At 43.9% G+C, this 20,000-nt stretch overlaps 1 protein-coding gene across 1 annotated transcript in view; it reads right to left on the minus strand.

The window, feature by feature from the left end:
• The window catches only part of smyd2b (SET and MYND domain containing 2b), a gene marked incomplete at its 5' end in the record, with an annotated part of 19,200 nt that extends 11,473 nt beyond the window's left edge, over window positions 1-7,727 (minus strand). Inside the window, 2 exons of the mRNA XM_083643527.1 lie at window positions 812-875; window positions 7,558-7,727. Coding sequence (XP_083499653.1) covers window positions 812-875; window positions 7,558-7,727 — 234 coding nt within the window. The remainder of the gene's footprint in view (window positions 1-811; window positions 876-7,557) is intronic.
• Between the last annotated feature and the right edge of the window lie 12,273 nt (window positions 7,728-20,000).

A 20,000-nucleotide genomic window follows, 5' to 3' on the forward strand; every position in this document is an offset into this window, starting at 1 on the left:
TATGCGAGTGCTTTTACCTCGACACAATGCAGATGCCCCCCCACCCCCCAAAATAGCTTTCTGTTTAAAGCAGATTCACAAGCACAGCCGGCTAGTTAAAGTGCGCTCCCAAGAGCCTAACACTTTGTACGATTGGGCCCCTAAGCTTTGCTAACAGTGGTGTAGCATTACACGACAAGAGTCACATGCAACTCCACACACTGTGTTAACCCATTGATACCTGATGCAGCATTTGCGTGTATATCCCTCATTTGTGTGTGTATCCCTTTAAGACCGTGAACCGCGTCACGCGGTCTTAAAGGGATACACACACAAATGCTGCATCAGGTATCAATGTGTGAATGAAATATTACCCCCACTCATGTACCGATCCAAATACAACCTGAAGCGGTCCTCGACGGCTCTCGCCTGCTTTAGTCCATCAGAATCCCTTCCTCATCCTTTCGTCATGTCAAACCAACCACACTTTGTTGATGGAACCCTCACAATCTTTACTTTCCCACCAGAATTGTAGGCTTTACTTTTGCACATGTGGTAGTCCAGAAGCTGTGTTTGGGATAATATATTGGGTTTTGTAGTGATTTTGATTTGAAGCCAAAGATATCCTTTAACGTGTGTCCAATTCCTTCCTTCCTTCCTTCCTTCCTATGCATTTAAAGGATAAGACTGTGTGTTTATAATGTGTTGCTTATCGTCAACAAATCCTATTAAAATAACAAAATCAGCAATTAATTTGAAATGATTGCGCATTCTATTTGTATTGAGAAGTAGGAATATCCCAGTTGAGTGATGTGATCCATGCGTTTCCTACCTGGCAGTTCACATTGCAGTAGAAGGCTTTCTTGCACTTCCCACATCTTGCCAAGCCCTCTTTCCTATAAATGACAAACATTTGGATTATAAATACTATAGTCACTCAGTACAGTAGTAGTGAACAGCAGATTATGAAGAATCCAGAGATTCTGGTGAGTTCAAGCAATGTTCAGAGCAAGAGAGCAAAGGACAACTCTGATGTTATCAAGATGGAAAACATGCATCATTGAAAATGAATTGGAGGCTGAATAATTGACTGTGTTCATAAAGTCAGTCTCTAAGCTCACAACAGCAGCAAAGATGTGCTCATGTTCACAAAGCAAGCCTGCACTGACCAAGACCATGTTCACAAAGCAAGCCTCCGCTGACCAAGACCATGTTCACAAAGCAAGTCTGCACTGACCAAGACCATGTTCACAAAGCAAGCCTCCGCTGACCAAGACCATGTTCACAAAGCAAGTCTGCACTGACCAAGACCTAACATGTTACCAAAGCAAGCCTGCACTGACCAAGACCATGTTCACAAAGCAAGCCTGCACTGACCAAGACCTAACATGTTCACAAAGCAAGCCTGCACTGACCAAGACCTAACATGTTACCAAAGCAAGCCTGCACTGACCAAGACCTAACATGTTCACAAAGCAAGCCTGCACTGACCAAGACCTAACATGTTACCAAAGCAAGCCTGCACTGACCAAGACCTAACATGTTACCAAAGCAAGCCTGCACTGACCAAGACCTAACATGTTACCAAAGCAAGCCTGCACTGACCAAGACCTAACATGTTACCAAAGCAAGCCTGCACTGACCAAGACCTAACATGTTACCAAAGCAAGCCTGCACTGACCAAGACCTAACATGTTACCAAAGCAAGCCTGCACTGACCAAGACCTAACATGTTACCAAAGCAAGCCTGCACTGACCAAGACCTAACATGTTACCAAAGCAAGCCTGCACTGACCAAGACCTAACATGTTACCAAAGCAAGCCTGCACTGACCAAGACCTAACATGTTACCAAAGCAAGCCTGCACTGACCAAGGCCTAACGTGTTTTGAGGTGGATTTTCCCAAGACTTTGAGCCAGTTTCAACACAAACCAACAAGTACAGCCTCAAAAACATGGTTCCAACCAGGCTGGGAATTTCCTCGTTTTAGGGGCAAGGCCATCTGGCCTTCGGCGTCGCTAAGAAATATTAGGGCACAAGATCACATGCCACGGCACAAAGGTAATTACTCTATTGACATGGTGAAGAGCGATTTTTCTGAAATGTGTGTTAACATGATTCAATTACACATGATGCTTTGCATAGAGAAGGCTACATTAAACTGAGACCACTGACACTTTTAGAGCAACTGACAGTAGCAGGCTGGTAGCAGGGCACTGCTAATGTGGCCTTAGGGATCCCAGGGCATCTTGATGACATATATAGTAATAGGACCAAATCTGACATTTCCCTAAATAAAATGTACCCATATTTATGGAAAAAAGTTGGTCTCCTATTTATTGTGAATGGAGCGGCTGCAGAAAGTGGCAGTTGACACTAAAGTAGGGATGCACCGATCGATCGGCACGTGACCGGAAATGGCCGATTTTCACGTGATCGGCCTCGATCGGTGATCTGTGCCGGTCACTCTAAAATGCCGATTCTGCGATTTTCAAGTGACGTGCGCGAACCCAAAAGCAGCGAGACAGAGTGGATGAGTTGCAGCCAAAACAAAAGCTGCCACTACACAGTACACACATGCCACAGCATGTCTTCGTCGGTGTGGAGCCGCGGAGGGGCCGCCGGGTAGGTTGGAGTCCACAGTCTCCAGTCTGAGCGGCTCGCTTCACCTCACCGTCCCCTCTTCCCCGACCAGCCTCCACATCACCGCTGCCTGCTGCTGCTGCTATCCGTCAGTCAAGTTGTAACCCTAACCCTAACGTGTACAGCCAGGAGAGGACTTTTGTTTCGTATTGCGAATAGAACGACGAACATAATAATAAAACGCATCGGACCAGTGTGCAAGGTTTTCTGTGAGAGATGATTTTTTTTCGAATGGCGGATTAAAAAAAACGCGCTCTGTGTGTAAACTACGATATTCAAACTGAGTCAACTCAAACTCATTTCCTCATCTACAGGCTACTCAATAACAGCCAAATCCACAACTGTAGAGTGGGCATGGCTTCGAAGGTCTCTGGGCTCCAGAGCTATAGGCTATAAACTCCTTGTCCATGGATTACATTTTGATGTTTATTTATTTTATTTTATTAGTTTATTTGGCAGGGACATAGGCCTATACAAAAAAACATTAAACCCCATAGGGGAAGAGATGCTTTGTAACAGATTTAGCCATAGGCTACTTTCCATCTGAAGCCACTGTTCTGTTGCACCTTTTTTCTTTTGGAAAAGTAAATGCATGATAGCTGTGGGATATACTGGAATTAATTGTTTTATATTCATTGTATTTACACAAAAAAGAAAAGCTCTGTCCAGTAACCTGGAACACTTTTATTTTGAGATGTTTTTGAGTGAGATCGTCCTACCTCATGCAAATGATAAGAAATGTGACATGAATGTTAATTTTCTATTAAAGCAAAGTTAAAAAGTAAAAAATAACCTGCCAATTATTGTTCTTAGAAAAAAAATTGGAATCGGCAAAAACCGGTATCGGCAAGTCAGACTATTCAAAAATCGGAAATCGGAATCGGCCAACAAAATCGCAATCGGTGCATCCCTACACTAAAGTCTAGGCAATTTTGTTTCTAGCTTTGACTAGTTAAAGTTCAACAATATAGGCTGTCCAATAAGAACAAAAATGCTTACTAGTGGATTATTGCATAAAGAGTGTGGTGCCGGTTTATTTTTTCTCATGAATTTACATTTTGGGCTCATGATTAGTATGAAAATACACACAAAGAACAAAACAAAGATTTTACAGGCCCACAGGGCAGAATTATGGAGAAAAAGGTGGCTAAATGGGCATTCTCCTCTTGTGACATCACTTGTTGCTGGGCGTTCTTCTGGGGCTGACATCACATGACGTGCACCTATGTGCAATGAATAAGCCACTGACTTGTCTTATCGCTATTCTGCCTTATTGCCTATTGCTGCTTAGTATTGCTTATTGATGCCTATTTCTTATTGCCTATTGCTCATTGCTTGTTGCCTATTTGTACTATGTCGTAAACGGAGTCCACAGCACAAGAATTTCACACGTGATACTTGTACCATGGAGTGACAATAAAAATCTTGAATCTTGAATCTTGAATCTTGAATCTTGAACATCCCAGCAGGTAGCCTGGATGGAAAAACCTCACTCCGAGTCTTCCGGCTATGGGCGGAAGACTCGGAACCAAAGTGCTGTGCTCCAGGAAAAATATTCTGCACAATTCTTGCGTCCCGTTTAGAAAACATTGGCGACGCGAGTAACTAGCGTTAGCTAAAAACAAACACTTTGTTTGGTATGTCCATGCTTCTTATTTTTTCTCTAACTCGTAATGACTGCCTACTGTTGCACTTCTGTGGGGGAATGAAAACACTGCAGCACAGGCCACCGGAAGACGGGGCAGGTCTTCTTCTGTCTTCCTGACTGTAGTAACGCATACCAGGCTCTCTGCACTCAGAGAGCCTGGTGACGCGAGGTTACACAGCAGGCAGTTCCATTTCAGGAACAGTGGCCAGCTGCTTTAAAAAAAACAATCTAGATTTACAAACATATATACCGTATATATTTACATATATATATATATATATATTCCATTGCATATACCCCTCCCACATATTAATACAATGTGGTCTCCAACCTGCACCATGCTCTTTTGAAATATTGTTGACAAGTTTTGCAGAGAGAAAAAAAATGCATGGCACCTACCTCAAACAAAGTTAACATATCTGCAGCAACATGTCAAAAATGGTCTAATAAATAGGTGTCTTCAATCTTAGCCGTGTATGTGTGTGTGTGTGTGTGTGTGTGTGTGAGTGAGTGAGTGAGTGAGTGAGTGAGTGAGTGAGTGAGTGAGAGAGAGAGAGAGAGAGAGAGAGAGAGAGAGAGAGAGAGAGAGAGAGAGAGAGAGAGAGAGTTTCACATGATCCTCCTCCATGCCTCCCAGAGCAGGCGCAGCAGTTGTGTGTGGTGTCTCTGCTGTGGTAACTGATAGCAATGAAGGGCTTTGAAACATTCTGTGGTATTAAATCATACTGGAGCTATTCATAGAGCTGACCTTATGGCAGAGAGAGCAGCTGTCTGCTCTACTACACTGAACAGTAACACAGCAATTCACCAGTCCAAAACAGTAGAGCAGTCCAAACTGAAGCTCACCCAGAGGGATTGGAGATGCTTACAAACAAGCTTCTTCAGTCTCGCGGTGGGAAAACACGGCGGCCCGTCGAGCCTTAGATGTTTACAGCCAGATCCTGGATTGATTCAATTTGTTTCCCATGGTGCATCACTGATCCAAGGAAAAGCAATCGACATCCCACTCGCACCTCGGTAATTTAGTTATGTCATTTACAGACAGTATGACAGAGACTCCAAACAGGAGAAGCTATGAACCTCAGACTTACAGAACTTTGCTAGAGGAACAAATCACTAGCTGATGATACCCATACCATGTCATTCAACACATTCTCACATCGTGTTGAAAGAGATATGATCGTTCAAACAACAGACCTACCCTTACATAGAAATAACATACATCCCAATTATTTCAAATGTCATTCAATGAAGTAAAGAATCCAAGCTGTGCAAGCATCCTTCATGATGATCATCAGAGAACCTTGCTGATTAAAAGAAGCATACTGTAATTCCAGTTGATTTCACACTCATGCATGTTAAAATAATCTACAATCAGTACAACAACTAGCACTGCAGTTCAGCCACATCAAATATGAGCTGCTGCTGATATACTGTAGAGAAAACACATTTTAACAAGACTATAATGTTGTGAACTCTCAGCTGTTACCTACTGTACAGCATCCAAGACCACCCACCTGTGCATTCAACACTAGCATCCAAAGCAGCACCGCTTCCCTTCTGTTTCCGTCTAACAGAGAGAAGAGTGCTGTGAAAAGATGAAATCTAAAAATGGATATGGTGGCATAATCTTTCCCATTGTATGGATTATGCAGCCCAGTTGCAGCTTAAATAAAGAAGATTAGTAATTATGCTGCGATATTGTCAACCATCAACTCTGGACAAGCTGGTCCATCACACCATGGTCCATCACATACTTTACTTTTCTGTCAGACAGGCAAAGGCAGTGGTGTTCCTCCCAAATCATCCAAAAGCATACTAGTGCCCTACCATCCTGTGACATCCCAAAACAGAAGCCACTTTTCAAAATCATCTATAAACCACTATCATTTTTGTCCGCTTGTTTTTAGATTCAGTTTTGTTTGAAATTAATATGCAACACACATAAGTTCAGAATTAATGGATTGATTGTTCAGTAGGCATATTGTTAATTGATCTGGTGATGAGATGAAGAGCCAGAGAGATCATTCAACTTGTCTCTTCTGCAAAAGGTTAACAACACTGTAATTCACAAGTGGTGTAAAATATTGTCAAGCTGAAGAGCACTAGTGTCATCTATTTGAAATTTGTCACAATATGAGAGCGCCAACTTTCCTGTCGGCAATGTAAGGTGGTGCAACCTCCACGATGCCATTGCCAACCCACACAGTACAAAGGTATCCTTTATTGTCCCCTTGGGAAATTAATTGTCTACATTTGATCCATCCTCTCTGGGAACCTTCCTAGTAGTGCCTTGCTCAGGGGCACTGACATGAGTATTAACCCTAACATACATGTCTTTGATGGTGGGAGGAAACCCACACAAACACGGGGAGAACATGCAAATTCCACACAGTTAGGACGTGGGACGGACGGGGGTTCGAACCCGGTAACTTCTTGCTGTGAGGCAACACTGACCACCGTGCCATATCGTTCCATTGAGTTAATATGAATACGGTAATTACTAATAGGCTACTAGAACAGTTAGGCTACTGACATCCATACAATGAACTATGCAAGATGCAGATGAGTTGAATGATTTCTCTGGATGGGAAAAGAACACAAGATTGATGATCAAGTCTAAATACTGAATCCAGGTGTGCTGTGTGTGAATGCGAAAGTATCTCAGGAGAACATCTGTACGAGGGAGGACTTTAAAGGATGACCACAGACATGTTTAAATAGGCTTAAATAATGTGTGTGTTCAGTAAGGGAGCACATAAAAAAAGATGAATAGCCTACTGATGCAATTTAGGAATCAAAACAATTTCTACAGTTGAGTGAGCAAATAATCATGACATCTGAGTCACACAATCTGTTTATCATTTGACTCCCACAGTGAGTATGAAGATATCAATGACCCGCCGGCCTCCCCAGCAGTGACTCAGAGAAAGATGAGCCATCACAGAAATAGACTTGATGGTCTTGGACTTTAAAGTGTAGGCTATGGTGTTGGGGAGCAATCTAGTAGGCCTATGGATTTGAAATGAATTGGTTGCCTGTTTAACAAGCAGTTTTCAGCCAGGGCTAATCAAATATAGCTAGCAGTGGAATGTGACAAATTATTAGGTACTAGGTAGGCTAACAGTAGGCTATAAGATGTCAAAAGTACTAAAGTACTTAAGATGAAGCCAAATATTTTGCGCTTGCGGGACGCGCACTTGAGAATGAAGTTGAATAAAACGAGTTTTATAGGTTGCCACATCATGCATTAATAAGCACAAGGGCTAATTGTGAATGAACGTTACCTGGTGAAGCAGAACTCGCAGTAGCAGCCCCTCTCTTTCACTGTGAGCACGCAAGAGTACGGAGGACAGGAAAAAACCAGCTCTCCAACTTTGAAGGCTTTGGTAACGCGGAGACCTCGCCCTTTGCCCGGACTGTCAAACCTCTCGATTCCCTCCATGGTGTCGTGCATTGTGCCTCCTCCGGGTACTGGGTAGCCTTCCTTCAAAATGCTCTTGTCTTCCCCACCAGGAGCTGTGAGTGAGAGACGCAGGTTTGGGGGAGTGCCACCCCCCCCGAGGGAATGCCCCCCCTCCTCCTTCTGGCGCGTCACCCTCCCAAATTCGTTCGTGCATGGTGTCATCTTCTACAGACAGCTCACTTCCACAAACGTTTTTGCGCAAAGGGCGTTAGTTCCGATTTTCCCGTACAATGCGAAGAAACCCTCAAACTTCTCATCCATCGCCAACGTCATCCATCCATCTCTCTGCTGACTTCTAATCACTGACTGTCATCATGAGATCCCGATGAAGGAACCATTGAAGGAACTCCTTCTGTCCTGAAGGAGCCAGCATGGGCTCTCGAGTAAGTTTACTTAACCGTGGCTGTTATGCTACTTAATGTTTATAGGCTCAATCAGGCTACGTCAAAAAATGGCCAGTGTCCACATTACGAGCTTTTAGTGCTTTATTTGGCAAAACATTGACGCATTTGGGTGCCATTTGGAACTGCTTGCGCTTGCCCTAGCGCTGACCTCAAGCGCAACCAATCAGCGTGCATCAATTAAGTATCACCAATGAACAGCACTGTTCAATCTTCTGGACACACAATTTGCCCTGGTGGTGTCTCTTATGTTTCTCACTCCGCACTTCTATCTTAAACCCTTTTACAGTCTATAGTAGGCTGCTGACTTTATTCATAGCTCTTTCTGCCATTTGTTTTGTTATGACAGATATCAGCTGATAATGTGTTGATTGATACCATTCAGACATGGGCCACTTTTGCAAAATGACATGCAGGCCATGGACAGTTAGCCTAATAAACCAACATTAACATTCATTTTTCTGTAGCGATTGTTGCTGCCAGGACTTTCGTCTGACTTTATAGGCTATTTTACACTCTGCCATCATGAACCCACATAACATAAATCTGAACCACCAAGCAGAATGCAAAAAATAATCAATAAAGCAATAATCAGACAATGCAAACACAGAGAAGTTAAATATAAATCAGTGTATTGGAAGTACAATGGGGAGGAAAAGTCCACAGGCAATTCCAAATAATCAAACAAACTAGATGGTATTCACCACAAATTTGAATTCATAGTAAAACATAAAAAAGTTTGGATTCAGTTTGTTCACTAGTTAGTTTGGATTCAGTTTGTTCACTTCAATTCTCAAATTTGTCCAAACAAATCAATAAAGGATCTTTCCAAAGATAAAATTATCCAAACATCTCTTGTGCGTTGGTCTACTTTGTGCACATGCACAGGATAGTTCAGTTCAGTTTGTTAAGTAGCTAGATAAGTGCCTGGGGGTGGCAAGTAGCCGGTGATATTTGACAATTTAGCACAGTTTTCATTGTGAATTAGAAAATGGTCGGGGGCCACTTGGCACCGTATCAAGGGCTGCAAGTTAAGTATCACTGGTCCAGAGCATCATCCAGTGTGTTCAGGATGTGTTGCACTGCCTTCAGTCCTCTGCATTGGGAACAACACTGATTCCCACAATAGGCTATTGTTTACCTGGAAACACAAAAGACAGGGACAAGTTCACCATTTCTACTGCCCACGCAGGTGCTCCTGTGCAGCTCAGCAGCAGATACTTGATTTCCACATTGACAAAAAAATCTCCTGTTTCCCCCTATGCAGTGACATCTCCCCTGGGTGCAGCTGTACATGGGGATTGGGGGTTGCTCAAGTGTGCATCAAAGGGGTATTGAGGGGTGTTACAACCCGGCTCAAGGACAATCATTTGTTAACTCAAGGAAAATAACTAAACACAAACTACATAAACAAAAGAACAGTTCATGACTGGGCCCAGGTGCACTCAATCAGCTGTAACAACCACCCCACCCCACCGGGAACCCTCTAACATAAGCAGAAACAACTTTACAAAATGACACATTTAATTTTCCCTGGGTCACCTGTCACTGGTCAGCTTCTTGCCCCCTTCCTCAGCAGACCTTGGTACCTGAAGGGAGCAATGTAAGAGGAAGGGAAGAAAAGCGCAGGAGACAACAGGAACCAGAGACAAACCAATTATAAGGCTTTAGGGCTGGGACAACAGGACGCCACCATGTTGTCTGTCCCCTTAACATGGCGAATGTTGAGGTTGTACGATATGAATGAGGCAGACAGCATGCATTCACATATCAAAACACTTACTGTACTACCACAGATGATCAGACAACCACATCATCTCCCACCCAAAAATATGACACGCACACTATCATCTGTGGGAGAAGTAGTACATCGACCCAGATCATGTTGTTCTCTGCTGTGGCAAAACAAAAAGCAACATCCATATGAGCACATAGTTTATCTCCAGCGTTGTATACTTTCTACTGCAGTCCAATGTGGCCATCTGGTGGTGAAGACCAGGAATGTATGGGAAGTGGATTCCTAGTACTATAACTCAATACACAGTTAATGAAAGTTGGTTGTTTAGTTCATTGGCACTATTACATATATTTGGATATTTAACTGGAGCAACACTGACCTTGATTAATGCCAGTATATTTTATACTTTATCCAGCATGGAGATGTAATGTGGACCAGATCTATGGGAAAAGCCGTCAAGTGCCCAGCTGGGGTCCACTGCTGTCACAGTGTGCCATCATGTGGGTGTTCACGGTAAGTGCACCTTATATGATTGAGCACCCATCCATGGTACATCATAGACTAGTACATCAGTCACCTTGAGATATTAGATGGATTATGCAACAACTCTAAGCGGGCTCCAGTAGGACACCCAACCCCCATGACTTTTTAGACAGAGGTAGAGCTCCGCTCAGGGACTTCAAGGTTCAAGGTTTCTTTATTTCGTCTCCCTAGCGAGAAATTTGTTTCAGAGTAAAGGCCAGCTGCAGTACATACATACATACAGTTTAACAATACAACATACAACATTACACCACAACATTACACATACACCCATGATAAAGTGCTCATTGCTCACTAATTAATTTCATTTATCAGTTTGATTGACTGAGGAACACATGAATGTTTGTATCTATTATACCTACACAGAGGTACCCTGTATCTCCTGCCAGATTGTAGTAACTCGTACTCAGAATTCAGTACGTGGGAGGGGTCGGATAGGATTTTGTGAGCTTGTCTCATCATCGCTTGCTCAAAAATGACTTGGGGGGGTGATCGGGGGTGTGGACATACCCATGATCTTCCCTGCCATCTTTGCCAGCCTAATGATTTGAGATTTATACTTTCCAAACCAGCTGGTAATGCCATACCTTAGGATGGACTCGATAGCTCTATAAAAAAAATTAGCATAATATTTCTACTAACCCCAAATAACCTCAATCAATGACTTGATCTTGAGTAAATTGAAATATTTCGTAAACACTCAATACAACCACATTACACACACACACACACACACACACACACACACACACACACACACACACACACACACACACACACACACACACACACACACACACACACACACAAACCAATGTGAAGATTTGCCCCTCATCTGTATCTGAAGGCTTTATCCAACCTTAGCCCAGTTTCACCCGATTTATAATTCCATTTTCCTAGTCTTTCAATCTAAAGATTTGTTCCTCCTCATTTTTTTAATAATAACGTGCAAGCAAGAGAGTCATGTCCTCTGGGGGATTATGTCGTCGTCTTTGGCGTTTCGTCTTGATTACATCAGAAGAACCTGATTTGATTTGGGAAGAAACCCCGTAGCTGCTCCAGTACGCGATCTCTTTAGACCTCCCCGCTGCGCTGATTTCTTGCTTTGTCACAGGGGATCATCTTGATGAATATGATCTGAAAGAGAGTGAGGGAGAGGGGGGGGGGGGGGGGGATTATGTGAAAGGATTATAATTTCCAATGATGAGAAATCATAAGAAACAATAAATCCTAAATAGATTTAGTTCTCAAGGAAACCCTGTTAGGATAAATCAACAGAATAAGAGACAGAACAGCGACAGGACAGACGTATTAAACAGATACTGTGCTGGCACACGCGTACTGTAGACCTGCTCTGTTTGGTCTGAGGAATTAGTTGTATTTGTCTTTTTGTCTTACAAACTGGAATTTATTGGACCATCAAAATCCGGACCCTCTCAATGTTCTTGAGGATTTGGATGTACAGATGGAATATTTGAACTTTTTTTAAACCCATCATAACATCATTGCTTTTGGTGGTGTTTTCATACTTAACTATTAAAGATGTCACCTGAATACATCTGACGATCAACATTTTCGGTATATTCACATTTATTCTTGAAGAATTTGACGATCATGTTATTGTTACACAAGCTTTTGAAAATGATGTACATGTAAGCCTTTTCTTTTATTTTACCTTTATTTTACCAGGCGAGACAATTAAGAACAAAATTCTTATTTACAATAATGTCGGCCTGCCAATGAGAAACTTATTTACAATGTCGGCCTGAAATCCCCATGAGAAACTCATGTTTAGCTGTCACACAGTGACCTCTAGTGTCAAAGCTCAAACCATTCATTTCAGATTGAAGAGAAAATGTCTTCAATCAAACACAATCATTGTGGGATCATCCCACAATGATTGTGTGGATCACAGTGTTTCAACAGGAGGCGCCATGATTTAATTACAGATTGGGCCTTTAAATAAAAGACAAAATATGAAGATGAAGTCTCTAAACTTTGTACAGGTGGATCTGTCTACTGTCAATTCAAGAAAACTATAAATTTTGCACGCTCAATTTCTAGGCTAGAAACGATGACCCAAGCTTTGCGTGCTCAATTCTGTTGCAGTCCACGCAGATCTCTCTCATGTCTTCCATATGGAAGGGCTGCACTTCCTTGACATGGTCAAGCTCACTCCAGGCTGTCCTGAGCATTTCCGTTGCCTTTCTCTGTAGTCCTCTTCCTTTTTCTATCCCGCTCCAAATTGTCTTCCGTCCTCTTTCTTTTTCTCTTCTCCTCCAAACGATCTCCAGACTTTTCCAAAGGCGTGCTGGTCCAGGTCTTCCATCTTCTTGTGGTCTGGAAGTGGCTCCAGTGTGCAGTTGTCTCCTAATGGGTGCTGGTCCAGGTCTTCCATCTTCTTGTGGTCTGGAAGTGGCTCCAGTGTGCAGTTGTCTCCTAATGGGTGCTGGTCCAGGTTTTCTGTGGTCTGGAAGTGGCTCGACCTGGACCATGTTGTTGTCACAGGTTCAGGCTTGATTGGCCCGGGCTGTATATAACCTCAGCAGGGAATGACACACTGATGACACCATAATCAATCAACTTTATTAACGGCTTCATAGTCCATAGAAAAACACATACAACATTATAAACACAACAAAACACCCACAACAATAAAACTATAAAAGGCAATTATAGCAACATTTCCACAGACGAGACTGGTATCACACAGCACTCAAGCCAGTATTAGTCAGCAGCATGATCATGGAATTCTGGGAGATGTTCAGTCGACAGATAATTAATAATTTAGATTTCTCAACAGCGCCTGACAAGTGTTGACTCTTGCCTTGCAAAACAAGTCACTTGCACTACTCCACCTGTTTGTTTGTTTGTTTGTTTGTTGGTTTGTTTGTTTGTTTGTTTTTGTTTTTTCAAAGCAATATCCACATACAGTCATTATAGGGCGGCCAGTGGTTCTCAAATGGGGGTCCGGGGACCCCCAGGGGTCCGTGGCACTTTGCCAGGGGGTCCGCAAAAAGTTTTCAGGAAAATAAAAATAAAAACCTTTTTTTTGCAAAAGCTTCATATTTCAACGAAAATATTTTATGCTTTAAATCTAAAATGGTTCATAGATTACCTTCTAATCTAACAAAGCTATCAATTTAAAAAGTCAAGCAGTCAAGCACGTTACTGTGGAAACAATTAAACTTAGCCCAAAATCACAAATCAGAATGAGGGGGTCTTGTAAGGGGTCCTTGGCTGAAAAACATTTGAGAACCTAAAAAAACAAGGCCAGGTGGAAACCTGGCATAGGGCCGGTGCATGGTAAAATTTCCATTTCTGCACTGCATGGCGATGTCCTGTACCACCAACTATTTATACACAGACAAAACACAGCAATGAGATCCTTTAGATTTATTTCTAAATTCCGTTTTATTTTTTCCCCAATTATTATTTTTGCTTTTTCTTTCTGTCAGACAGCGTCTTCCACACTCAAACTGAAAACCAAGCTGTGACATGATGTAAGGGTCCCACGCACCCCAATCCAAAACAGAATTATTTATCTGGACCTATTTTCCCAATTATGAAACCATTTAGGTTCTACAATAACTACGGTTACTTTAGATTGTAATAATTAGGCCTAATTCTTTTTTAATCAATTTCTGACAAATTGTACATTCAATGTTTTACAGTGAGTTAGTACACCTTTAGAAAACATACATTATGTACGCACAAGTACGCACCTTCAGTCTATGCAAACTGTACACAGTGCACACAGTTTCCAATCACACAACATGCATCCATAGCTTACACACATGAAAACAACGATGTTTTGCGTTCTACATTAATTAAATGAAGACATTACCGTTTGGCAGCTTGCTTTGTTTGTATGATAGATACGTATTGGCCAAGTATATAAACATTTAAGAGCGAAGACTTTCAGGAAGTGACACAGAGCTCTCTCTCTCTCTCTCTCTCTCTCTCTCTCTCTCTGGACTAGTGAGAGAGAGAGAGAGAGAGAGAGAGAGAGAGAGAGAGAGAGAGAGAGAGAACGAATGAACACAGCACACGGTGGGAGGGAGACAGAAGCGCTGTGCACTCGAAGTGGCAGAGCAGAGATTAGTCTCGTCGGCGGTGTGTAGAAACCTCTCCTCTGCCTGCTGCGGCGCTGCTGTGTGTGTGTGTGTGTGTGCGTGTGTGTGCGTGTGTGTGCGCGCGTGCAGACAGATAGACAGATGACCGTCAGTACGCTATGCGCGCAGCAACACAGCTGATGTAGATGCAGCCAATTGTGCTCTGGAACTATTTGCCATTTTTCGCCATAAATGTTCGTAAAGTGGCACTTATTGAAACCTACTACCCTGCTTGTAGGCATCAAAAGTCATCAGAAATTAATTTAGTGATGAAATAAAACTTTAAATTGTAAAAAACTTTCCGGAGCTTATGGCGTCTTCTCTGCTTCTGTGCCTCTGCTTATGCCGAAATGCATGCTGGGAGTGTGGAAAGACATTTAGAACCTGAATGCGTGCTCAAATATGCAAATCGGCGACAGAGTCGAATGTAGGGGTCCTGGCTGTGCATGCACAACCGGCCCCAAAAAAGAAAAGGCATCCACAATATAGGCAACCTGAAGCTTGTGGATGCTTTTTTTTATTCACCCACAAGGGGGCAGTATACAGAGGAGTGCTATAAGCCCTAAAGAGATTCATCTTAACACATTGAGTGCCACAGCGCTTCAGTAAAATTGTCTGGAGCCTGTGCCAGATTCACTTCCATTCAGTTGAAAACAGCTATAGAATTTTTTCTATTAAGGCTATATGGACAGGGCTGGACTCTAATGAAACATTGGACACTCCTGCTTCTTTCAAAGAAGAAATTTTGTTTCTAGACAGTTCCATTATGAAATGACAGCCTCTGAAAGAAGAGCACTTTCAAGGGTTTTCTGCTGTCTTTTTTTACTTTTCAAGATAAAGTCACTTTTATGAATACTTTTTGCACTCTAATTTCAAGCACATTCACTGACTCTAGCTAATATTTTCTGATGTAGTGACGTGGTGTAGTTCTGTGCAGCCTGCGTGCCCCACCCCCCTCTCCCCCCCTCTCCCCCCCTGAGCTGCAAACTCCTCCCCACACGCACACAGTCTATTTTCGCAGCCTCCGTTTTTGCGCCGGGCGGCTGACGGCGGCTCCCGGGTGGATCCCAGCGCGACAAGGAAATGGCAAACGGGACTGCAGGAAAAGGTTTGGCCGTTCGGCATCGGGTGCTGCCTTTCTGGCAGGTAATCGTGTGGAGAAACTATATGCAGACAGATAGACAGAGGCAGAGGAGCTCAGTTGTGGGCGCGGATCGCAGCCAACTGTCAGCTGCAGACAGAGCAATCTATATGGCTCTGGCTGCAGCATGCATCGGTTTCCCCTTTGATCACGGCTTTCTCCTGCACAAAGTAAAGGATCTGAGCGCCAAGGTTTTAGGGTGGCGCAGCTGCTGTGTAGATTTTTAAGGTGGCGCCGTGTGATCCCTTGAAGGGATTCATGCTCACTGGCTGGGTACGACCTTAAACAGCAGAATTATGGAATAATATGAATTATGATATTGGGACGTCCACAGACGTCCTTGGCACTTCTCGTTACTTTTTTTTAGGACGTCCACAGACGTCCTTGGCACTCAATGTGTTAACATAATCTGAACATAAATAGCATTTCCTTACCAACATGATAGCTTCTGCATAACATATGGCGCTGCCTATACATGTCATCATCATCAGACATTTGATCTGTAATGAAGAGTCCCAGATATTTTGTTCTATCACAAACAGATATAGAACATGGCCTGACAGATAATAAAAAAATATATCTTTTTAGCATTGTATTTCACATCAAATTTCACATCATAAACAGAACATAATTAATGAGCAGCTGTTGAAACCCAGCACTGCTACATACATAAGATGGTTTACCAGAGTGTTACCAATCATACAGACTCTTAGCTGGTCAGATAAATCACCACCTGCATGCTCTGGTTGGCATGTCAGTATATACAGTATATATATATATATATATATATATATATATATATATATATATAATCTCTTTTGGGCATTTTTGCCTTTAATTGATAGGACAGTAGAGGTGGGGAGAGAGAGAGGGATGACATGCGGTTGGATTCCATGGGTTGGATTCGAATCCCGGTCGGCCGCACAGAGGACTAAGCCTTTGTGGTGTGCACTCTACCAGGTGAGCCACCGGGACACCCCGCCAGCATATGTATTATACCATCAGGCATGCCTTTGACTCAATTTCAAGAAAAGCTTTTGATGGTTAACTTGAGCAAAAGTCGATCAGATGAATGGTTCTCAAGATAAACCGCTTTTTGTGTTGTCAGTAGGTGGCAGTATGACTATGCCTGTCCGAAATTGGGCAGTGCACTCCGTCGGGTTCCCGGTAGCGCACTCCCCAAGTTTCAAGTCAATCAGATGAATAGTTCTCGAGATAAGACGCTTTTTGTGTTCCCAGTAGGTGGTGCTGTCCGAATTTCAGGAAATTAGGCACTGCACTCCATCAGGTCCCCCTAAGTGCATTTCCCAAGTTTGGAGGCAATCGGTGTAATGGTGTGCGAGTTATGGCCATTTAAAATTTTAAATCTAAATTCTAAAGCATTGCTGTAGCGCCCCCTATGAGTGCAATTTTTTCATTTCTTCCACACCAGTTTCATGCCAGACCCCTGAAAAGTGTTTTTGGCAAAGTTTGGAGGCAATTGGAGCAACGGTGTGCCTTGCAACTCTGGACATACGGACAGCTCTCCAATTATAGCCTAGTAGTAGTAGGATCAGAGAAATACAATTTGCATTGCAGCTTCAAGATCATTGCACTCGCAGTTTCCCTCTCTGCATTTTCACCAATAAGCAATATGTCCAATGACTTAGTTCACATAAACAATAGATATGAATAACAATGGGTAACAACACATCTTTAATACATATCATAGTTGCTCTGCACTTTAGCAATATCCTTGGTCACACCATATTGCTATAATCCAGTGCTTCTACTCACTAAAAAAGTCTACTGAGTTTCAGGTGATACAATAGTCTGAATGTAATCTATAGATATTCAGTGTCGGTTAGAATTAATATAAGTTGCAGGTGTTAGGGTTAAAATGAGGTCAGGATGAGGGTTAGGCTAAGGTCAAGTTTAGGCTTACATAGGAAATAGGCAAGACTGACACTTTGCTCAACATCTTTAGGCTACTTTTTTTCACCTGATAGTTAAGCATCAACATGTGCACGTTTTTACACTTCAGATCTACTTTTACATTTTTCAACAGCACAAGATCCACCTGTCCACACCCCCCCCCCCCCCCCACACACACACACACACACACACACACACACACACACACACGCTATAACAGTAGACCTGATAATTAGACTTTGTACACACATAATTACAAAGAAATACATCATAAACTCGTATTCCATACTGAAGTGTGGGTAGACATGATGATCAATGAAATGCTGTTTATAATTTCAATGATAAGCAATAATCAACGAGCAATACACCGTATTTATTAATGTAGCTATATTTAAATTGTCCGTTTGCAATAAACTTGCACGGACTGACTGGTTGAATGCAAGACACTGCCGCTACAAAGTTACACTCACTATCCAAAAAATGATTTGGGGATCTACCGGTAACCACCCTGAGATCTAACCAGTAGATCCCCGATCCCTACTGGTTGGAGACCACTGGCCTATCCAAACCTACCAGTAGATCCCGATCTACTGGTCGGTGACCACTGGCCTATCCAAATAAGGTGTTAACGTATCCTCCTCGTCCTGCTCCTTTTCAAGGCTCAGGCTAAACAAGCAGTGGATGTAAACACCTGGAAAAGATGACTTAGGGCCGTGCCTGCGATGGATATACGCTGTAGTTTGTCACAGTGAGGAGCTCGTAAAACGGCAGCTGCTAATGCCTCTGTGCCGTGAGGTCATGGAGGAGCAGCGCTGTGTGAAATCCAGCTGGGTTAAAGAGACCCTCTCTCTCTCTCGCTCGCTCGCTGCTGTCGGTGTCACCGCAGCGGCGGAGAGGCCGCTCACCTCCTCCCAGTCATGACCTTGTTATCGCGGGCCGTTCCTGGGCTGCTGTACTAACTAGGGGGCGGGGGGACGGGGGGGGGGGGGGAGGGGGGGAGGGTCATCGGCAGGGCACGACTGGAGAGATGGATGGCGCTGTGTGTTCGTGTGCGGGGGGCCGGCGCGAGCGATAAGTCGTTGTATGTGGCGTGCGCCCGGTGTGCGTGTCAGGGGCTCGCATGCCAAGACTCAATGTAATTCTCCCCATGCTCCCTTGAGCCGTGCCCAGGGCATATAAATCCACATTCTTTCTGGTGAACTCGTTGACTTGACTGAGACAATGTCTACCATCCCACCCAGTCCCTTGTCACCCAGCTATAGGGAGCCAAGACTTAAGCCTAACTCCCCCTGTCTCCACTCCTGGCTGGGAGGGGTGAGGGGGGGGGGGGGGGTAATGTGACGCCTGCCTGCCCGCCTGCCTGCTTGCCCACTCGGCCGTCTTAGCCCAGTGGGCTTTGCAGGCGCGGAGCTTCATCTCCCACTGTTTATCCATGTGTCTTTGCTTTGGCTCGGGCCGTCCGCTCGGGGGCCACGGTGGGCAGAGTGGGGTCTGCTGCCCTGTGTCACCCACCTAAGCTGTGCTTTCACTGGGGGGCTTAGCGCCTCAGCCCTCGGCCGCTTTATGAGCAGACAGCTGGGCTAATCTGTCTCTCGCCCCCCCCTCTCCTCCTCTGTCTCCCTCTTTGTTTCTCTGAAGCTTCTTGCTTCATCTCTTCTTTTTGCCTCCTTTGGTCTCCTGTTCTGTTGGGACTCCGGTTTCCCTTCACGTCTTTCAAACGCTGACTGTCCCGTTTCCTCCATGTCCCTGCTCAGCACTCGTCTCTCACCCCCCCCCACACACACACACACACACACCGCTGAACCCAAACACACACAGTACACACACACACACACACACACACACACAGACACACACACACACACACACACACACACACACACACACACTTCTTCCATTTACCAACCTCCTTTCTCCGGTTCCTATATGTTTCTCATGTTTTATTGAGACAGTCCGAAACCTGACACATGAGAGAAGGTTCTGGTGGTATTTGGTCCATGTACATGTGGTTCTAGAGGCTGCAGGTGACACCAGCTGCTCCATCATCTTGACCTGCCCGTTAAGGCTCCTTTATACTTGGAGGTGAAAGCCCTCGCTCGCTGTGCCTTGCCGTGGCTAGCGTCGTGGCCGGCGTGCCTGATGGCGAGGCTTTCGTGCAGACCCCCAAAATGTGACGGAGCATCAGGTCAACCCGGCTGACATGAACAGCGCAGGTATACTATAATACAGATGGGGTGTCATTTAAATCATAGTGAAATCACACAATTTACTCAATTTGCTGGGGACTCCCCTGGGACCCCCTCGGCAAGCTGAGTATGACTGTCTAGTTTCTGCGGACGACGTCCCAACTGGAGGCTCACGTTGGAGCATGTTTCAGCCTAGTTACTGTACATCTCGCCCTGCATCCCTGTC

The sequence above is a fragment of the Poromitra crassiceps genome, assembly GCF_964638095.1.
Source record: "Poromitra crassiceps genome assembly, chromosome: 9".
Taxonomy (NCBI): Eukaryota; Metazoa; Chordata; class Actinopteri; order Beryciformes; family Melamphaidae; genus Poromitra; species Poromitra crassiceps.